The sequence below is a fragment of the Semicossyphus pulcher genome, unplaced genomic scaffold, assembly GCF_022749685.1.
Source record: "Semicossyphus pulcher isolate SPU_LCO1_2020_fin unplaced genomic scaffold, fSemPul1.0.p SCAF_4, whole genome shotgun sequence".
Lineage (NCBI taxonomy): Eukaryota > Metazoa > Chordata > Actinopteri > Labriformes > Labridae > Semicossyphus > Semicossyphus pulcher.
The window spans coordinates 4055790-4077602 of NW_027211715.1; the positions used below are offsets into that span (position 1 = coordinate 4055790).

The 21813-nt window shown below is 41.7% G+C and overlaps 1 protein-coding gene across 1 annotated transcript in view; it reads left to right on the forward strand.

The window, feature by feature from the left end:
- The window catches only part of oca2 (oculocutaneous albinism II), a 66851-nt gene that overhangs the window by 24991 nt on the left and 20047 nt on the right, over nt 1-21813 (forward strand). The window contains exons 14-20 of the mRNA XM_069680362.1: nt 7573-7705; nt 10383-10530; nt 11501-11558; nt 11721-11829; nt 17499-17626; nt 19446-19505; nt 20274-20378. Of these exons, the coding sequence (XP_069536463.1) occupies nt 7573-7705; nt 10383-10530; nt 11501-11558; nt 11721-11829; nt 17499-17626; nt 19446-19505; nt 20274-20378 (741 nt within the window). The remainder of the gene's footprint in view (nt 1-7572; nt 7706-10382; nt 10531-11500; nt 11559-11720; nt 11830-17498; nt 17627-19445; nt 19506-20273; nt 20379-21813) is intronic.

A 21813-nucleotide genomic window follows, 5' to 3' on the forward strand; every position in this document is an offset into this window, starting at 1 on the left:
TTACAGCGCATACATATTTATAGTGAACAGACAGATGTACAAGTGTTTTTAAAGATCTGCACTGTGGGTAAATGTTACCATCTGTGAGTGCTGGGTTGTACACGTGTTATCTCTGTTCAGCACAATCTATATGTGTATTTATACAGTTGTGAGTCATGGCCCATATTTATGTTGATGTGAAGGTGATGAATGGATATGTTGTGGCAGTGAAACCAATTTATATTATTATGCTGCTGCAGCCATAAATCACACGACTCAGAAACTGTAACACCTTCCTCTTTCAGTGAACCTGCTCAGTGTTGCCTACTGTTGTATGCAGATTTTATACAGCAGAACATTTTTAACATTATATTTTTTATAACAAGTTGCCATGTTCATGATTTCAGGCATTCAATATTTGATTTCGCTTTTTGCAAATTTCCATTGTAGGAGGCTGTAAACCAACAAATTCTCAATATGACTCCTCAGTGTCCAAAACAAACAGAACCTGTGATTAAAGTCATTAAAAACACCAAATAAAAGTTAACCTTCAAGATGAATGGTTCAGTGGGGCTTCAGGGGCTACGAGCCTGGCTGCTGCCAACTCTCGCTAACTAACCACTCACTGAGTCCTCATTATCGTTAAACAATACAGTTAAAATGATGGTGATGTGACTCGAAATGCTAAGACTTGTAAGTAAGTATTCAGCTGGAAAGATTTCATTTGCAGACAGTGCTTATAAATAAAACTAAATGTGAGTTTTACAGGTTAAAAAAAAAAGGTTAATGTAGGCTTCTATAGGAGTTAAGTTTAGTGCATAACAGAATATTAGAATCTGAGTGTTGAATAGCCAAATCTAATCAAACAGACAAAACTGTGAGGGGGGTACAGCCCCCTATAATCACATAACAGTGGTTGTGCTGCAGTTTTCTATATCTTGGACGACTGGACTATCATCCTCGATGGCGGTCTGCTGTCTAATACATAAGTATCATATGTCATACAGTTCATACATTATTATAAACACCCCAGCTGTCCCAACGTTCCCTCTTGTAGCACATTTAATAATTTCTGATGCCTATGTAGAGCAACATCCCTCCGGTGCTTCCCCTTCCTGCAACATGTCGCACACCTCGGCGGCGGCGGCTTGCGTTGGTGTGGCTCTCGTCACATATAAGTGGCATGCCTGGGCACGCTGCAGTCCCAGTTTGGTATTAGTGTGTGATTAAACTTGTGAAGGAGACGGTGTCACTGCTGATGCAATAATGTGTGAAAGCATGTAACTGAACGCTCAGTCCTTCCCCGGTGCTGGATGACGTACATCACACTGTACACAGTGTTGGTTGAGACCTTGATGACAATCGATGTATCAGTGCCACCGGGCTCAGGGTGTTCCATGTGGGGGGTTATTTCTGGGGCACATTCAATATGTAATTATCTCAGGTTGATTTGTCTTTGACAGCTCTATGGGAAATGTATGGAGGGCCACGTATCAGGAAAAATAACGAGAGGAAGAAGATTTTTTTATGCCTCTGTGCTGGCGGTAGCCGTGGCCGGAGGCACTGTGTTTTCAGGTTGCCCGTCCGTCCGTCCCATTCTTCTGAGCACGATATCTCAGAAACGCCTTGAGGGAATTTCTTCAGATTTGGCACAGTTGTCCACTTGGACTCAAGAATGAACTGATTAGATATTGGTGGTCAAAGGTCAAGATCAGAGTGACCTCATGTCCATTCTATTCTTGTGACCGCGATATCTTAGGAACACCTGGAGAAACTTTCTTCAGATTTTGCTTCAAACTGATCACTTGGAGTCAAGGATGAACTGAGCCTGAGGTGAACGACGGTGAATGACGATTGGTTGATTTCAGCGAAAGGTTCTACGTAGAAACCTGCAGCTGTTCTGAACGGCCCGTTTCAGAGGCGACCTTTTTAAAAATGTCATTCTGGAAAAACACGGAATTATGCAGTTTTCACTTTTTCACTGTGAACAATAAACACCCAACAATGTGAAACCCATGAAAATATAAGAATATCAATTCAAAAGATACGGCCCCTTTCAGTTTGAATTCTTCTGCATTTTAACTACGACATTATGCCTTATTGTCATTCTTATTTTATTCTCAATATTTCAATTTTATTCTGACTTTATTCTCAACAATTTAAGCTCTACACACGGGTCTCTATGTGACTGACTGACTGACTGACTGAGTGACGGTACTTTCATAGCTGTAGAGAGAGAGAGTTGCGATATCGCAATGGTGGATCATGGAGCATACCGGACCTCCTCTGGCACGTCTCCCGCTGCTCCTCCTCTGTCCTCACCCACGTACGCAGCTCGCACCTGCTTTCAAACACGTTGTCATCGGCCTCATACGGACAGTCCTTGTAACACATTGCCCACAAAAGCACACATTGACCTGACGCGGTCAGCCACATACGAGGTTTTGATCTAGTCTTGTTACTTTATTCTCTAATTGTAAACTTTAAAAATAAATCTCCCCCTCTCATTTTCTTTCCTTAAGCCTGGCCCTTAAACTCTTTCATAAATTACCAAAAATGTGCAATCCCACTGATTGAGAAGAAATGCCGTCATGCTGCTGCACATCATTACTGCATCTACATACTTGTTAGTCTGTTTGGCTTCGACCTTGTGATAAGAATGAAAATGACTTCACTGTACACTCCCTGATTAGTATTCTCTATCAGCCTGTTATTTTGGAAAAGCATTAAGCGGCAGATTTTCCTCTATTGTCTACAGTCTGTATGCAGACTGTGACAAAAGTAAACAGCAGTTAGAACATTTCACTGAGGTAATCAGAGCAGCCTGTCGCCATCTGAAAAGGGCAATGACTTGTAGGCTCTTCTCATAACCTTCACTCGTCTTATACTCGGAGGGGCAGAATCCTGCCTCACTAGAAGACATGACATTTTCCCAGCTGCTTGATGTGGCATCTGTTCACGGCGTGTGACATTTTAGCCTTTGCGGGTGCAGCAGTATGTGGTCTCCTCTGGTGTACAGTAGCATCCTTCCTCACCGGGCTCCCGCGGCCCGCTGTCCAGTTTGCCTTGGCTCAGTTTCCCAGGTGGCAGAACCGCGGGGAAACAGGGGAAGCGCGCTCATCCAGTCATGTCTGGCCTCTGATAAGGACAGCTTGTGTGGGCATGCATGGTTTGTTTGGCTGTGCGTTTGTTTGTTTGCATACTCGCCTGTTTGTGTCGAGGGGATTTTTCGAGGGGAAATCCAGAAATAGAAATCACGGCTCGGCTGTGAAGTGTGTGTTTAGGTGATTCTGCCCTCATCGCAGTGTCCTTGTGTTTGAGTTGTCACAGGGCAAGGTAGCATGGCGCATACAAAGTCCTTCTCTCATTTTGGTATAATTTGATTGAGGGACACTGGTGACTCTACTTGCCAAATGGATCCCCTCCAACCGGTCGGAGGAGTGGTTGACATTGGCTCTGAAATATGGACACAACAGGGTCATAGTTAACGGCTGCAAACAGAGATACATTACAGCAAACACACAAACAAACTGTCGTGCTGTAGTGTTTTGCTGTCAGCTGTTTTCCTACACAACACTCGTGTATGATTGGGGAAATGTTCCTTGGACTGAGATATAGAAACAAGATATCAGTCAATCTATTTATAAGAAAACTTTTCTACAGACCATAATACAGAAAACAGTGCTCAGATTGGTACGGGAAAGGTGTCATATCGTTTGTCCAGCAGAGTGCGCCTCGTAGGTTATAATACATTACTCCCAGCGCTGTCTGCAGCACATGTTGCAGAACTTCACAGTTGAGCAAACGTTTTATATTTATCAGTAAAAAAAAAAAAGGTTCACAATTCACATAGAAACGTATTTTCATTTCAGTTTGAGGTTAGCGTTGGTTTAAAGAGCAGCTCCAGTTATAATTTAAGACATATAAAATGCTCTGCTTAAATAATAAATTGTGTTTGATATGTTTTTTTTGCAATATACGTTTAATTACCTCGTAAAAATCCTCCCGAGTCATCTCCTCCTTCTCCCGTTTCTTTCATCGTTTAGTGGCAACTTGTTGAAACGTAGCTAGCTTGAAATGTAGTAATTAGCAGTAGTAACGTAAACGTTAGTAGTCAGCAGTGAGTTTGCAAAAATTACAATGATGGTTACAGTTGGCTCGCGCATCGCCAAAGTGGTTGCCATAGGTTACACATAATGATAAGCATAGCGTCACCCCGTCCATTAACGGGATTGGCTCCTTAGGTTTGTGACGTCTCAAACCTGCCGATCTGAAAACGTGTTGTTCAGCCTGTCCTTGGTACACTGCAGTTTAAAAGCAGACAGGCCCAGCCATGGAGATGACTGCTGATGATGACCCTGATATGTCTTGTAGCACATGAAGAACACCACATGGAGAAGTTTACACAGTTAAACACTGGATTTTCACTTTTCTTCAGTGTAAGTTGTTCACAAGATTTTTACTGGGAGTAAATTATCCCCAGCGATATCCTCCTCTCCAAAACAAACGTACCTGCTTATCAAAACCGCTAAAAACACTGAAACAGTTTCATCTAAAAATGGGAGTCTCTCGATACTTTACGGTGGGATTTCAGGTTGAATATTACAATCAAAACGAGGGTGGCGTGACTTGATACGTATAACAAGAAAGTAGTCGACTTTATTTATTCTAATGTCTGGCTGTCCTGGCAGCAGCTGTGAGTCTTACAGGTAAAACCTCAGACTCATTTTAGCATATATACAGGTGTTTGGTGAAGGGCTGAACTAAAGAGGAAGGAACAGCTCTGTATTAAACAGCCAAATCCAATTCGACTGACAAAATACTGAGTCGGGTACAGACCGACTTTACAGCTGTAGTAATCTGTGATTTTTTTCTCTTTAAAGGCAGAATCATATCAGATTGAAGAACTCTATCTCAGTAAGGCTCAAGTGTTCATTTTTACCCGGCTTGCTTGAGCATGAGCAGCTGTCCTCAACCCACCAGGCTGCCCTGAGGGTCACAGCAGACTGGGAGAGCAGCTCTCTGTGGAGGCATGAATAAAGCAGAGCTGTGCTGTATGAGTGAGGCAATGAGACGACATAGTGATGGAATTATAGATTGTCTGACATGAAAGGGACCTTTGCATTAAATCTACTGCAGACTTAATGAGGTGTTTAAGATCTTTTGCACATTCAGACTTGATTGAATATTAGATATCTGATATTTCAGAGCTTTCAGGTCGTGTCTGAGAATATCTTTATCCTTATCCTGCTTCAGGTTTCATCGTATCACTCCTCCTCTCTCTTCATCCTAGACTTTTGTTGCAACTTGAAAATTGCAAATCCTGTAGAGGTCACTGTTAACCAGTTTTATTATTATTCTATTCTACCATGTGGAAATATAAGGAGGAAAGACAGTGTTTAGCACTGATAGGACAAAGTCAGACATTATATAGTAAAGACTTTATTTAGAGGCTCCTTTCAAAGACCATCAGGTTGCTGAACAGCTGATGCACGCACGAGCACTCACGTTGTGTGTTATCATGTGTTGTATTTATTGAATGCTGGCAGAGAGACTCAGAGTGCAGGAATTTCATTGTGTTTCTTATACACATGACAATGCAGTTGAACTTGAACTCATTATAATTTCATACAAGGACACATCTGCAAAGACGTATCTGATAAAAGCGTGTTGTCTGGGAAAGATTAGCTCTCCATTATGAGGACAGCCTCAGCCCGGGGCTGCTGTCTTTTACTCATGCAGGAAGAACGATGTGATCCATGCCAAGCTACAGCTCTGTGGACATGTAAGCTTGAGAATGCAATTATCTTCTTATGTTGTGTTTTTCCCTAAGGCTGTCTTCTAATATACATTTTTATACCTTGTAAAGCCACTTAATATAAAGCCACTGTATCCATCTTAACACCCGGGATTATTAGAATGTTTTGTATTAAAGTGATATGTTAGATTCGTGGTTACATGTGCTACCACAGTTTTTATTGAGCTGCTTTCCACCACAAGAACGTTCCCATTGCAACAGGACCACAGAGTTCAGGGTCCAGATTAAAGGCAGAGTTTATTTGTTTCAGTGTTAGCTCCCAACAGAACTCTCTGACCTAAACACGTATCTGATAAAGTACACAGCATGCATATGAATACAGAAGTAGTGCCATATGAAAGCGTGGTTGCACTGCAAGGTTAAAATATTCCAAGTATAGTTTGTAGACTTTTGTGGAAGAATCACAAGCGGCGCCCAGTTAGTGACGCGTTTTCCATCAGCCAGCAGTGATTGGTCTGCCAGAGAGGGTGGGCGGAACTAAGCGGCTGCTTTTCCGCTCTCTGCAAGTGTTGCGAGTAAACAACTCAACTGAACAAACAAAGAAAAGATGGATGACTACAGATACAACTTCAACAATAAGTGAAAATCCAAAGACAGGAAACAAATTCAATGCCCAGATGAAGGCAAACAAGGAAAGCGTCCGTCAGCCAGGAAAATCAAGAGTTACAACCGGAGCCAACCGTGGACGTCACACATGCAGCACTGTCTGGCTATCAGGGAAGTGTGCTTACCGTTTATCTCCATAGGTGCCGCCAAAGAGAACGAAACTGAGATCTCCGAGATTATCACTTTAATGTATGCTTTTTTAGATAGCTCTGATATTCTTCAACCCTTTCCAAGTTTAGCTTCTGTCTCAGAACTCCGACTTCTCTTAACAGGAGAATAATAATATACTCAGTGTTTGCAAGTTCAAACAACCCACTTCAACCATCACTTCAGAAATGTCAAAACTACCGGTAAGTTGCTGGAACATTATGTTACTTCTAAACAGTCCCTGCTCGTGGGGGAAGTGTGCCTGAAAAAGTCCACAGAACTGCAACTGGGGTTGAACGTGCGCCGAAGAACATTTTTAGTAGTTGAGTATTTGCAGCATTTATTTCAACCACCACTTTAAAAATGTGCAGCTGCGTGACGCTGGCTTAGCTCAGTTGGTAGAGCAGGCGCCCCATGTAGAGGCTAAAGTCACTGAACGCAGGTTCCCGGTCTGCTGATCATTTGGTGCATGTCATCCCCCACTCTCTACTCCCCACACTTCCTGTCTCTCCTCGCTTATCTTATACAATAAAGGCCGAAAAACCCCAAAACAAAATTAAAAAAGATAAAATCTGCAGCTGCGAATCAGTACTGACAGTACTGAGCATTTCTGCTGCAAAGAACTCCATCAATGAAATTGTTCCTTTACAACTTGTTGTCGTGCGCAAAAATGACGTATAAAAACAGCCACTTCTTTTCACCCATCCACAAACTATCAACTAAATCTTCACTGGTGGAAAGGCAGACAACAACGTGCTGAGGGAACCCTTTTGGTTCTTTGCAAAGTGGTACTAAGAGTTCCAGCGGCCTCAGGTGGGAACAGGACTTTTGTCTCAGACAGTGAGCAGTAAAGCTTAAACTTTATTTCGAGTCGGAGCCTTCATAGAGACCAAATCACTTTGTGTCAGTGCTGAACAGATAATCACTGTGAATGTTTTTTTTTTTCTGTCTCACCAGAACTGATGTCTGGGCATGCTCAGAAGTCTTTGTTGTCTGACACATGATTGTTCTTTGTCTTACAGGGGATTGACTTTGCCAGTTTCACAGGCTACATGTTCCTCGGGATCTGCCTCGTCCTTCTCACCTCATTTCCCTTCCTGCGGATGCTCTACTGGAACAAGAAACTCTACAACAAAGAGTCCATTGAAATAGTTGGTGAGTGAATATCTTTCTCAGACTCGTGGCAGTCATTTTTCATAGAGACGATGTTTTGATGAAGGGCGCCGGTGTGCAGGGGAGTTATCAAGTTGTCAATGTAAATTGCAGGATTGCTCTGAACGCAGCACAATCAAAAATCATTTCTGATTGCTTTTGATTATCATCATGGAGTCTTTAAATCTCATGAGAACACCTGTGCACACACCAACGCCTCGGTGCAGCTGCTCACCTTCTCTGGAGATGTAATGACCTCACAGAAACTTAATTAACTCCACGCTGGACCTGAGCCCTCTGACTCCCACACATGATGTATATTGCCCTCTGAAGTGAAGACTCTCCCCTCTGTGTCTCAGGCGTTTTCTCTGTATTGCATTCACATTCTCATCAGACGACCCTGTCCTCTCACATTAAACATTTCTGGATAAAGGCGTAATAGACGGAAAGATTACAGCGGTCATGATGTGATAGATAAGCTGTTAATGCTTTTTTAGGCAAGCAAAAACTGGTTTCATCAAAGAATTCATGTTGAGGCCCAGTTCAGTATAGTTTCACAGGGTAGAAAACTTTCACCTTTGGCCCCCTCCAGCAGCTCTGCTCCCTCAAGGGTCTGATGACTCACCCAGACTCCAAGACACTTCTCAACTCAGAAAACGCTTTACTCTGATGTTCAGCTGCAGGCTTTGACTAGTCATCAGTAAAAATAAAAAGTACTTATTCTTCGAGCAGCACAGGACTCCCGTCAGTTATTGTGATTGTGCTATTGTATGTTGCCTTGGTACAGCCCAGCCTGTGAGGGGAAAGGGAAGCAACATAAAACCAGTTTGTTTTCTAGGTAAAACAAAGTTATTTATTAACAAAAGCAGTTAAATAGCAATAACAAAAGGTGAGGCAAAAATAGGGTAGGCGGAGCTAAGCGGCTGCTTTTCAGGTCTCTGCAAGTGACTCTGCGAGTAAACAGTAATCTACTATGGCTGAACAAACAAAGAAAAGATGGATGACTACAGATACAACTTCAACAAGAAGTGAAAATCCAAAGAAGAAGAAACAAACTCGACGCTCAGATGAAGCAAACAGTCTGAAAAGGAAAGCGACCGTCAGCCAGGAAAATCAAGAGTTACAACCGGAGCCAACCGTGGACGTCACACATGCAACACTGTCTGGATATCTGGGAAGTGTGCTCCTGCAATTACTGTTTATCGCCATAGGTGCCGCCAAAGAGAACGAAACTGAAATCTTTGAGGTTATAACTTTAACTAACCAAAGCAAACAACAAGTGAACCAGCACCCCTGTACCTAGTGTCTCTAATAAAGTGATTTATCCTTAACGTGAGTGTGTGTGTAATTAACTAAACTCATCTAGTCCCTGGCCCAGTCTGGGTAAAAAGCGAGTGCCTCAGTATAACAACAATAACTAATGTGATTATAGAGAAATGCCAAAATACAAAAAGCGCTGCTAATGGACACAGGCCCGAATGCTTTTGGTTCTTAAGAAATGGTGACATCACATAGTTTGTCCAGCTCTGACTCTGTGGTTTACTCAGTACTGTCTGCAGCACTTGTCGCAGAGTTTCACAGCTGAACAAATCAGCCTCCTGATTACCTTTGTGTCATCATATCAGTGTAAAATCAGAGCATAATCAAGAAAGAGAAGGTAACTGGTAATTTATTCCCCTCTTAAATGGGTGGAAATATTGCTTTCAAAAATCTCATATCGGTTCGGCTCTACTTAACTCTGCCTAGATATTGACCAGCGACAGAGTGAGACCCTTTAATAACATTAAAAACCCCAGGGTGTGTTTAGTTTGGGTGCTAACTGTCCTCCATCCTAAAATGTACCCGCTGTGAAAGAGCTTTGCTTTTGAGACAGCAGGGATGGAGATAATGGCCGAACTAATAAAACAGGAATATCTGTGTGGAATTGTTTGCAATTCTCCCAGAAACACAGTCACCTCTTATCAGTGTTTACCCACAATACTACGGTGCCCCCCCTCTGGGAGAACCTCAGCAGGGCATCATTAAAACAGAGACCGCCAAGCTCCCCAGTCGCCATCACCGCTCCCATTCAGAGAGTGGGGAAGAGCGCCTGTAAAGAGCTGTTGTCACACAGAGCCCCGGGCAGATTGAGGGAAGCTGCTGCCGATCACTGCTGCGGCCGCTCAATGCAGGCCTGATAGCCCATCTGTAAATCCCACCCCGTGGAGTTTCCGCTTCTCCCGCCAACCTGGCCGACCTCGGAGTGCATGCGGCTAAATCAGCTCCAAAGCCCCCGCCACGACTGGTAATTGTGCAGATTCGCTTACAGGAATGTTTTTTCCCTGTGCCAGTTAGATCCAATTAAGGTCACCTAGCAACCTTCCTGAAAAAGGATGGCACCTACTGATATCTACACAGGCGTCCAGCTCCCTCAGGCTGCGTCTTCGCTTCGGCATTGGCTGTTCCTGAGCTGGTCAATGCGCCCATCGCCTGGTTGCATTAGTCCCTCAATGGGAGCTCTCAGCATATTGATCGAAAACCTCTTTATATCCTCTCTGTGAGCCTCAGCTGTCGGAGCTGTTATCAACAAAATCCCCTTCGCTACATACTGCTCGAGCGCATTATCACTGTACTGACTGTGTGTTTAACATGCACTAAACAGGTGGCTTCCTCTCCTGCCCTGTTTGTCCTTTTCCTGCAGAACTCAAGCATGAGATCCTGGTTTGGAGGCAGACGGCTCAGCGCATTAACCCCGCCAGCCGAGAGGAGACGGCTGTGAAATGTCTCCTGATGCAAAAAGTCCTCAACCTGGAGAACCTGCTCCACAAGATGATGAAAACCTTCCAAAGGTGAAAAAAAAGCACAGAAAACACACAATACATCTGTCATCGTTAAGAATGGTTTCATCACATCTCACAGGAACTAGTTCTTTAGTTTAGCAGATGATAAAGACGGTATTTGTACATGTTGTGTGAATGAGACAAATAATTCTGAAAGTTATGTAAGTAAAACCATGAAGGAATCAACCTTCTGAATCAATGCAGACAGTAAATGTCTGGTTATTTCTTGAGCTCATAGACGTGTGAAGGCTGCTCAACCCAACGGGCAGGGACCACACCTTTCCTCTAATGAACAGTGAACACAAAGTGTACACCAGGATTGACTCATTTCTGAAGTCTCTACTTCCCTCCATGATATCATTCTTTACTGGGGGTATTATTATTTCAGACCACGCAGAAGAATCATTGGACATCTTAACATATTATGAAAATTCTTTGGTGGATGTTCAACAACTCCCTGTTACAAAATCAGGTTTTTCTGATTTGTGTTCTGCAAGTGCGGCGTAGGACACTGAAGGGTTAGCTTCCTGGTTTGATAATTCAACACTCGGAAAAACAAAATGCAGCCGAGCTTTTTCAATTGGAGAGGAAGATAAAAGTTAGACAAAATATGTCTCCTCATGGACTGACAAATCTAAGACATCTTCATTTATATCTTAACAAACAAAAAAACTGGTAGTCATCCTGCTCAGGCAAAAAATATGAGAAATCCAAGAATAGTTGTTTTTTTTGGCCCATTGTCCATCATGGTTTCCAAATAATCACAACAGTTATGGCCCATACAGTTTCCAAACACTGGGAAATACAAAAGTACCAGAAACACGTTTAAAGAAACACTTGAAAACGTTTGTTAGCTGCTAAAGGCAACAGTTTGCATGATTCAACATATATTTTGATACTCTTAAGGGACTGACTAGTCTGTACCTGCTTACAAAATTAAATTAATAACCTGATTAAAATGTTTTTGTGTCTCTGACAGACAAATTTCTCAAGAGGATAAGAACTGGGAACAAAACATTCAAGAGCTGAAAAAGAAGGTAAGCTTTCATCCTTCACCTCAGACAGACTCCTCACTCATGCGACTGTGGTGCATTGATGTTATCACAATAATGAAGTTGGCCTAGTCTTTGAAAAAACTCCACTTAAGAGAAATGTGGTGGGTTGTATGATAAAAGAATATATATTTTTCTCCTCCACAGCACAAAATAACTGACAAGGTGCTCTTGGTGAAGTGTGTGTCTGTCCTTGGCGTCGTGATCTTCATGTTCTTTGTCAACTCCTTCGTTCCCAGCATTCATCTGGATCTCGGTAAGTGCAGCACTGTCTCCTTATTACACTGCTTTACAGCCCCACTGTGTGGTTATAGGCTCTGTCATGTAATTATGAAGCACAACTTCCTCTGTGCTTGCATTGAAATGAGCCCAAATAGTGGGCTGACTCGCAAAAGCAACCAACAAATTACATAGAGCTGCATTTAGACTCCATTACATCTGTTCATGCGTTGATATTTCAAACCTCTGTCATCAGAAGTGTTCCGGGAAACTACAATGTGTGCTTTGCCACAATGTTTGACCTGCCAGTGTGGTTTAAAGTCTCTCTTGAAGCGAAAAGATGGGCAGCAATGAAACTTAGATTGCACAGCAGCAGAGGAAAAGATCAGAATTCAATAACTCGTCGTTAAAGCACCAGGAAGAATCAGGAACCATCCTACAGCCGTAAAGCTTTAAACACTGGCTGCAATTTCTACGTTTTACTTTAAATACTTCCTTATATATATGTTAAGCCACTATAATCAATATTTTTATAACAAGAATGTGTGAAATGGATTTGTTTAATGTTGAGTGTAGAGCCCACACACGTTCTTGCTGGACTGTGCTGTGCCTCAGTGAGCTCGGCAGTGTTTTAGCATCTTCAGTTTATTGCTCTGGTCGTCTGGCTCATAATTTACTGCTTGCTTCAATCTCAAGATGCAGTTTTGTTTTTGAAAAACTGTAAAAGCCCACTGCATGCTTCCTGCCGAGCACCAAATGGCAGACAGAGACGGGCAAAGTTAGTGAGACGCTGGTAAACATCGTAGCGTTTATCTGCTTTACTATCCTGAAGATTGGCTCTGTTAAGTCACTTTCTTTTGGCAAATGGGTAAACAATGGCTCACTTTAGAAAGCCTGCAGCTTTTACAGTATTCTTTAGTATTATGAAGTGTGTGTGTAGACGACCTGTCCTAGAAAAATCACAAGCTGCATCACCCAGCAGCGTTTGTCTACAGACAATGAAACTTTAGAAACAGGTGCAAATACAAAGAAAATACCATCAGCGAGAACACTGGATCTGTTCGGGTGAGGTGAGTTTACCTTTTTAGACATGAATTCTGCTTCACTCCCGGCTCTTTTGAATGTTCCCTGCAGCCTCATGTGCTCTTGTGAGGGCCCAGAAAGCCACCAGCGAAACATGTCGGATAATTAAGTTTTAAAAGTTAAAAGTGTAACTGGAGTTTTCACCTCTCCAAATTCCAATGGTCCATATTTATCCAATGAGAACTCCATCAACCTTCAGTTCTACTGAGCGTTTTAGCTTCTCTCAGTTATTGTTTTGTTTTTTTGGTCAACACCTTCACTGCTAAATTAAATCTTTACTTCCCTCATACGGCCCATTTCATATCTGGTGAAAAAACTGCAAAATCCACTGTATGCGTCCCACCAAGCACAAAATGGCAGACAGACAAAGTTAGTAAGCTCATAAACATTGTAGCATTTATCTGCTTAAAGTTATTATCCCAAGATTTTTATTTAAAATAAATGTCTGTACAGTCACCGTCTTTTGTCTTGAATCAGTCAATACAGTTGACTAAGGAGGTTGTTGTGGTCATTTCAACTGCAGCATCGTGTGGTGTTGGCATTGTGAATCATGAGGGAACCCCTTTTTGTGTGCATAAAATCAGTGCGCACGCAGATTTTTGACCTTTCAGTACATAAACAGACAGATAGCAGGTAGGTAGGGAGAGAGAGAGAGAGAGAGGTAGAGAGAGAGAGGTAGATGGATAGATACTGTAGGTAGATAGGTAGGGAGAGAGAGAGAGAGAGAGAGAGAGAGGTAGAGAGAGAGGGGTAGATGGATAGATACTGTAGGTAGATAGGTAGGGAGAGAGAGAGAGAGAGAGAGAGAGAGAGGTAGAGAGAGAGGGGTAGATGGATAGATACTGTAGGTAGATAGGTAGGGAGAGAGAGAGAGAGAGAGGTAGAGAGAGAGGGGTAGATGGATAGATACTGTAGGTAGGTAGGTGTAGAGAGAGAGAGAGAGGTAGAGAGAGGTAGATGATGGATACTGTAGGTAGAGAGATAGGTAGATAGAGAGACGGGTAGAGAGAGAGATGTAGATGGATAGATACTGTAGGTAGATAGATAGAGAGAGAGGTAGATAGAGAGAGAGACGGGTAGAGAGAGAGAGAGGTGGAGAGAGGTAGATGATGGATACTGTAGGTAGATAGGTAGAGAAATAGGTAGATAGAGAGACGGGTAGAGAGAGAGAGGTAGATGGATAGATACTGTAGAGAGAGAGAGAGAGAGAGAGAGAGAGAGAGAGAGAGAGACCTTGGTAATTGTGGTGTCACAGCAGCAAGTTATCAAAGCAAAACATACGTCACCGGAAACATAAATACCCAGTTTAAGATCCTTACACTTCATATTCTAAATGTTTACATACAGAAATGATACTAAACCATAATAACATCATTAAATACAAATAAAAACAAGTGTCGTCATGTGGATCAGGTTGAGGGTTATATCCTGTCAACCTGGCTCTCCTGACTGTGATGCCTCCTCTGATTGTTGGTGGATGACCTGAACAGCCTCTCATTAACGCTAACACTGTCCCTAAATGAAGATGGCCGTCTTCATACCCTCCCTGTCATCTCTCCCCGAGCTGCCGAGGCCACTCAGCCAACAAACATGCTCAGTTAATTACAGCCGCTGCTCAGGTTACCTCTGTGTGACATTTATTAAATGGGAATGACCCCGCAGCAGCATGTTTTCTGTCCCTGTGGAGGGATAGGCGCCTGTCCAAACATGGCTCTCATTAATGCATGCAGGTCAGAGCCAGGGCTGACTACTGCAGCCAGCGGAGTCCATTCATTCACTCGTGTTTTATGAATTAAGCCTCATTAAAACTGCATTAACTCTGCACAGTAAGATTTAATTTCAGTCTGATTATTGCCTGGTCATTTGATCCCTCTAATGTTTGTACTTAGGTGAGTTACATCTGAGGTGTGGATGAAACTTTATTGATCCCAAAGCAAAAACCAGGAGAGCAATCAGAGCAAAAAAGCTACTGATTTTAAAGTAGGAAATGTAGGTTATAAATTATTAAACATTTAAACACTGAGGAGTTTCACAGATATTACTTACTATTTCACAGATTGGTGTTTGAATGGAAACTCATTAAGCTTTAGACACTTTCACTTTCATTAAATTCCAACATTTAAATTCTTCTCAAGGCTAACGGACGCCTGAAACACCGCAGTATCTTATCTCTGCGCTTACAAGTGTACAAGATACTGGAGCCAGAGCACAAATCTCTTCATCTTTTGGCCTTGAATCACAGAACATTTCTGTGTTCCTTATAGAAAACTACAGTGAGACGTTGTTCGCAGCACATTTCCTGTGTCACTCTCGGTTGTCTTGCGTGTGATAAATGAGTTTTTCATTAACTGCTCAGACTCACTAAAAGCTCCTTTTAATTGGAGAGCTCTTTAGTTTTTTTATCTGCTGCTTGTTCAGGATGCAGGCTCAGGAAATGTCAGTGCAGCGAGGAAAACAAACGTCATTTTAGCTGTTGCTTGAAAGAATCATAGAATGTTGCCATGGTGATAGGTTATCTTCATGTTTTAGCAATCTAAGTTAATAACTTAATACTAAAGGGACGTTTGAAATTAGTATTTATTTACATTTTTTGACACTTTGACTTCTTATGGAAATACAGTTCACAGGAAAGCTGTTCTGATTCCTATGTTGTCAAATACAGTCACAGCCCTTTGAACATGTGTGTAAAAAGTATAACTATGTCAGACCTGTTAATTAGTGTAGCTGAATGCTTTGCTTGTGGCAAAAGGTGAATCAAAAAAGGAAAACAAAAGAAGAGATGCTCCCGGTAAGAATAAAATGAGAACCACTGTTGGAGGTGACAACACTTTATAAAGCAGAAACATGGCACCTGTTTCACCTGTACTGTTATAGTGTTAGAACTTTAAAATAAACCCATTCACACTAATGTTACGCTCACTTGAGGGGGTTTGTGCCTTTGTCTAAGAAACATTTCTGTGATAAACGTGACATCAAAATGTCTTTGCCGAATAAAATCTGACATATCTCACGAAACACATTCCTGAGGACGTCGCTCCTTTACTCACCAGGAGATTGCTTTGTTTCTGGTTTGCATCCATTTGCAGACATTTTCTACATCTTCAACCCTTTTAACAGATGATGACAGCCGTGCCTAAAGCGTAGCCTCTAACCCCCCTCGCAAAGAGCCACATTTATTCACAACAAATCAGTTGAAGGAAAAAGCCTATTTCACGTATATATTTTTTGTGACATTTCAAAAGCTTGCTAAAAGTTTGGAATGAATGATTGAATGGAAACGTGACTGTTGTCACACTATAGCACTCTGGGTAGTAAAGTAAACTCTGAATGTTTTTTGCACTGTTATCGGCCATGAACTCAATTTCAGAGCACTTCTCACCGGTGCTTACTGTTGCTAGGTTACGAAAGATGTCTGGCCGCACTTCCGCTTCCCTCGGTAGTGGCCGTTAAGTCTGTTTTAAATTGCTCTGTGTGCTTCATAATCACTTTTATTCAAATTTAATAAAGAAAACATAAAAACAAGGTAAAGGAATCGTGTCCTGGCATCAAGGATTAGCTTCTCCTCCCGTCCTGTCCCTTCTTGATTTTGATTGGTCAGTGAGGGAGAAGTAACATTGACGAGCGCGGCGGTGTTGAACTGTTTTCAACTGAGAGTGCAGCGACAAAAAGCAGGTGACATCGAGGGAGTTTTTTCTGCTGAGGAAGCTGAGCGCTTAAAACCTGTTTTGGTTTTGTGTAGAAAATAGGTTCTGCCAGCGCCAAAAACGCCCTCAGTGGACACAGGCCCTTATCCAGCCATGTTCACTTCACCATCATTTCTCCAATGCTAACTTTGCTCTCTCCCATCGCTCAGATTTCCAGTAACATTTCATCTTTACATATTAAAGTTAATATAGCACTTGATAAAAAGAAATATACATACTTCCAACGCAGCTCAGGCCGAGGCGAACACAAACACTTTGGCAGGCAGTGAACATTTAAACACGTTAACAGTCTCTCTCCCAGTCTCGACTCTAATTTTCTCTCTGTCACTCTCCTCTTTTGTGTCCCTCTGCTGCTTTTCTTTCTGCATAATTTCCATCAGTCAGCCAAGACAATTACTGCTGCTCACCTGTTTAATCAAATCCTCTCCAAGTGGATGCACACTCGTCCCTCTTTCAAAAACACTCTAATTGTAAATATGACCAGGTCGGAGCCAACTTCTGTCCTCCAGACTGAAATGTTATGTTGAAGTGACATTTTTGTGATAATAAATGCTCCATCAGACCAAATACTTAATTCATTGTTTCCAACAAGCCGCTTCTTGTGATCTGTTAATTAGATGAGGGCATGCGTTCACTCCTCAGCAGATCGTTGCAGCAGAGACATCTGCAACATTTGATAAGGTTGTGGTTCTATTTCAGGGTTTTGATTAAAGACAAATCTGAACAAAAGGAACAGATGGAACATTTTTTACGATTTAAAAAGTCTGTTAAGTAGCCCCTTGTGTCGCATGTGATGTATCTCCTTTTGTTATAACTGTATGAGCTCAGTATCTGCTGAATAAGACCATTAAACATTGTTTTATGAGTGTTTTAGATCTGTAAAGTGAGATGTCAGGTGGTGTTTCTTCTTCTCTCTCAGGTTGGATTGCTATCCTGGGTGCACTGTGGCTTCTGGTTCTGGCCGACATTCAGGATTTTGAGATCATCCTGCACCGGGTGGAGTGGTCAACGTTACTGTTCTTTGCCGGCCTCTTTGTTTTGATGGAGGTATTTCAGCCCATTTCTTTTTACGTTTACTAGGAGATTTTGTACTGACAGAAAAAGTGTCATCAAAAAACAGATGCCAAACAACAGCTCTTGTATAGAGTGTCCACTTGTGGCAGGAGGTAATTATTACAAATAAAAAGAGAGCCAGAACTGCAGTGAGAGCAGGTTTAGCTGGGCTCCCTTCAGACAGACATCTTTACAAGATACTGAATGAAACAGGATCATTGGAAATACACTCACCAGTGACAGAAATTCAGTCAAGAGTATTTATTACTCTTTCTACAGTATTACTTTTACCCATCAGCCCCCAGTGAAAGGAGGAATGAAATGTAGTATCAGCACAATAACTGCTTCATTGTTTCCCTCTCCGAGTCTTTGATGTGAACACAGCAGTGAACACGGAGAAAATGTTAAGAATGAGTTATAGGTATGTTACTGATATTGCATGTATTGATGTATGTATGTATGTAGATAAATAAATATAATGTAGTTACTGCACTCTGCTTTGCTTTGCAGTTACAGGAGATTAAGGCAACGAGCAGCAACTACAATGTTGCTGTTTTCTGTCAGCTTTCATTTTATTTTAGATTTGTCCATGTTTGATTAAAGTTATAATCTCGAAGATATTAGTTCCGTTCTCTTTGGCGTCACCTATGGCGATAAACGGTAATTGCGGGAGCACACTTCCCAGATATCCAGACAGTGCTGCCTGTGTGACGTTCACGGTTGGCTCCAGTTGTAACTGTTGTGTTACCTCATTCGGCGATAGATAGAGACTTAACAGATATTTATTTAAATGAAAGTCTTCGAGATTATATCTTTACGTCAAATTTAAGAATTTTATACTTGTTTTGATAAAACATTATGGGGCCTGGTTTCAGCTCAGCGGTTAAATTGGAGGCCCATATGCAGAGGCTACAGTCCTCAATGCAGCAGCCCTGGGTTCAACCCCCACCCTCGACCCCTTGCTGCGTGTTATCCCCACCCTTTGTGTCTAACACTACACTGTGTTCACTGGCCATAAATAAATACATAAAGGTAAAAAAAAGCCCCAAAAAATACTCTTTAAAATTTAAAAATAGAATGTCATATTTTAGTCTTAACATCAGTTTACTATATCATTCACACACCTGGTATTTTTTAATTAATATATTTATTATTATTAATTAAACTTTGCACATCATCTTCATTTTCATCATTGTTGTGTCTGTAACAGCTGCCTGGATGACAATCATATTGATAAGTTTGTGGTACTGAATGCTTTGTATAGATGGATATATCCTGATACATCTGTTTTTAGAAAATAAATCCCTTGAAGATAAGGAGAAAAATGAGGTGGTAGGATCCCAAAGCAGCAAAGCAGACCACAGTAACTCAGATTCAGACAACTTTATTCCTCCCGAAGGGACACTGAGTCTTTACCTCGCTGTGGTCTGTGGCTCAGTTCAAAGTGTTCTGCAAGAAGCAAAACTGAACAATAAAACAGTAAAAAATGATATAATGAAGCTTTTAGTAATCACTTCATTTTGAATAAAAGATTGAAATCGCTCCTGATGGCAGAACAGACACCAGCCCGAGGATATCTATATTTTAAATGCATTTAAAGATGTGTCAGGAAGTAGTCCACGTACCAAACGTCCACCAGTATGTGAATGTATTGTTTGTTCTCGGCATCAATAACGTTAACTAGAATCATTTGTCTCTGTTCACTTCTTGGCCTCTTAATAAAAGCCACATAGCTTTTCGTTCCTGGTTCGCTCCCACCTGTAACTAATTCTCAGATATTTTTCCATGTTAATCTTCTCCTCTTCATTTTCAGGCTTTAGCCCAGCTGCAGCTCATCGACTATATTGGAGAACAGACAGCTCTGCTTATAAAAGTGAGTTTTCCCTTCTGATTCTCAACCTGAACATTCGTCTCTCAGGGCTCCATGCAACTGGCTTAATTGATAATTGGGCACAGGTGAAATGATATTGCATTTCATGCATATTGATCCTTTTGTTCTGCGCCTCTCTGAATCCAATTACTTTGTTTACATCTGATACCTGTCAGCAGTCGAAGAAGGGTCGGAGGTAATTTTCAGCCATATTGTAGCCTGTGGGCTTCATGCAGGCGAGGTGTGTCTCTGTAGAGAATTGCAGCAGTAATGGGTACGTCAGCTCGTGTTTAGACCGCAGGCCTCTGTAAGTCTTATAATCACACATGACAGGTTGTGTGTTATTCATGGGTTGTGACCTGCTCAGCCTTCTCACACAATGGACAACATGTGGGTACAATTGCCGGGCCTCCCTCTCCTGATAAAAGTAAAGGACAGGTGGAAGGGGGGGGGATATTGCCTCCTTTAACCGGGCCAGGCGTACCGAAGAGAAGGCTATCAAGAGGGTTCAGAGAACATCATGCTTGTCACACGTGGAGAATTGGCCTCACTTTGTGTGTACAGCAGAGATAACACCACCACCTGTGGTCGTGTCGCACATCCAAACTTCATCCACTCAGCCTCGGCTCCCTGACGAGAGGTTCAGTGTCAGAAAAAGAACATAATTGGTGTGTTTGATGTAAATCAGTGACGGGGGAGGGGGTGGGCGAGTGGCTCTGAGTGGCAATGAATGCAAGAGTTATCAGTCACTCTTATTATCTCCCCTCTCAGGCGGTGCCAGAAGACCAGCGCTTGGCTATAGCCATTATCTTGGTGATGTGGGTCTCGGCTCTGGCCTCGTCTCTCATCGACAACATTCCCTTCACTGCCACCATGGTAAGAGGCTTTAGTGTGATGCTTTAATTTAATTCTCCAGTATATCTCTGTGAAATCACACACTCAGTTCAAACAAGTCACATTCATATATGAGGTAGTTATGTCCCAAATCATCGGACTTAAGATTGGTTTCTGCACAGACTGTCTATTAGAAGTGGACGTAGCCTCGGTGCATTCACCAGAGGGTGTGGGGGCGACCGTGTGGAAGCCTTGAGTCTGACATTTTGACTTTGACCATTTCGCTTTTTGAAGAGCCAGGAGTCACTAATTGCTCTTTCTGACGAGCATAAAAAGGCTTTGAACAAAACGTACTCACTGGAAAATGTTCGAGCTGACTCGTTGGAGACTTTTTGTACAACAAAGCTGAACGAGAGATCTTTTCAGGTAGCCGCACTCTAAAGCATGCTCTGCTTTATTGTGCACTTTGTTTCAAATGGGGCCGTAATTCACAAAAAGAACATCATGTTCTAATGAAGAGGGCTTGAAACTAGCGCCTGAAAACATTCAATTTTATTTTATGGTCTTAAGATGATTACACAAAAAATTTGATGTCAAATAAAATTAATACCAAGAAACATTTATTTAATTATTTCTAACAAAACAGTGCAGAAGACAACAAAAAACCTTCTGTGTACTTTTATATCTGACTTTTGTTTATTAGTGATGGCCATTTTTTAAAAACACATCAAATCAAATGGGCCTTTTCTTTTTAAACAACTGCTGTGTACCTGTATTACTTCTCCTCCCCCACGCATATTGTCTACTGTATTTATGTAGTGAACAATATCATAATTCTTTAGTTTAATATAGTGTTATGTCTACATTGTCTGACATGTGATATAAGCAGAGAAAACAGTGTTATATCCATTTCGCCAGTGATCCTACATTCGAGGAATGAATAAATTCTACTTGCCTAAAGTTAGATAGTGAGTGTACCTTCAAAATGTTACTGCTTCTAACTTTCCATACAGGAACTATCTTAAAATATATCAGAGGATACAGAAAGAGTCTCTCAGACACTCATGAATTATTCAGCTTCACTCTGTCACAAGTATCAGCCACCTCACCACTTCTGCTGTCAGCTGTCTGTTTTGCTGAAAATTAATAGATTGTATTAAGAGATCAATGTTTCAGAGCCGCGGCGGTGTGCTCAATTAAAATGACAGTGAGAAAAGGAAAAGATGTTATCCCTCTGACAGAATGAGATGTTGCATGCTGGAATTATACTCCCAGATTTTTTAATATAGAGCTTTAAAAAGTGTTGTTCTACCTGCATCAATTTTCAGTTCAGTGCACAGCTGATAAGAAGGCAAAGCCTGAGTGACATAATGGACTGAAGCTGGGGAGAGTTCTGTTTCCACATTCAGACCTGAGGAATGAGTTTGTGAATGAAAACATTTTAAAGCAGTTTAAAAGGAATATTTTGACATATTAT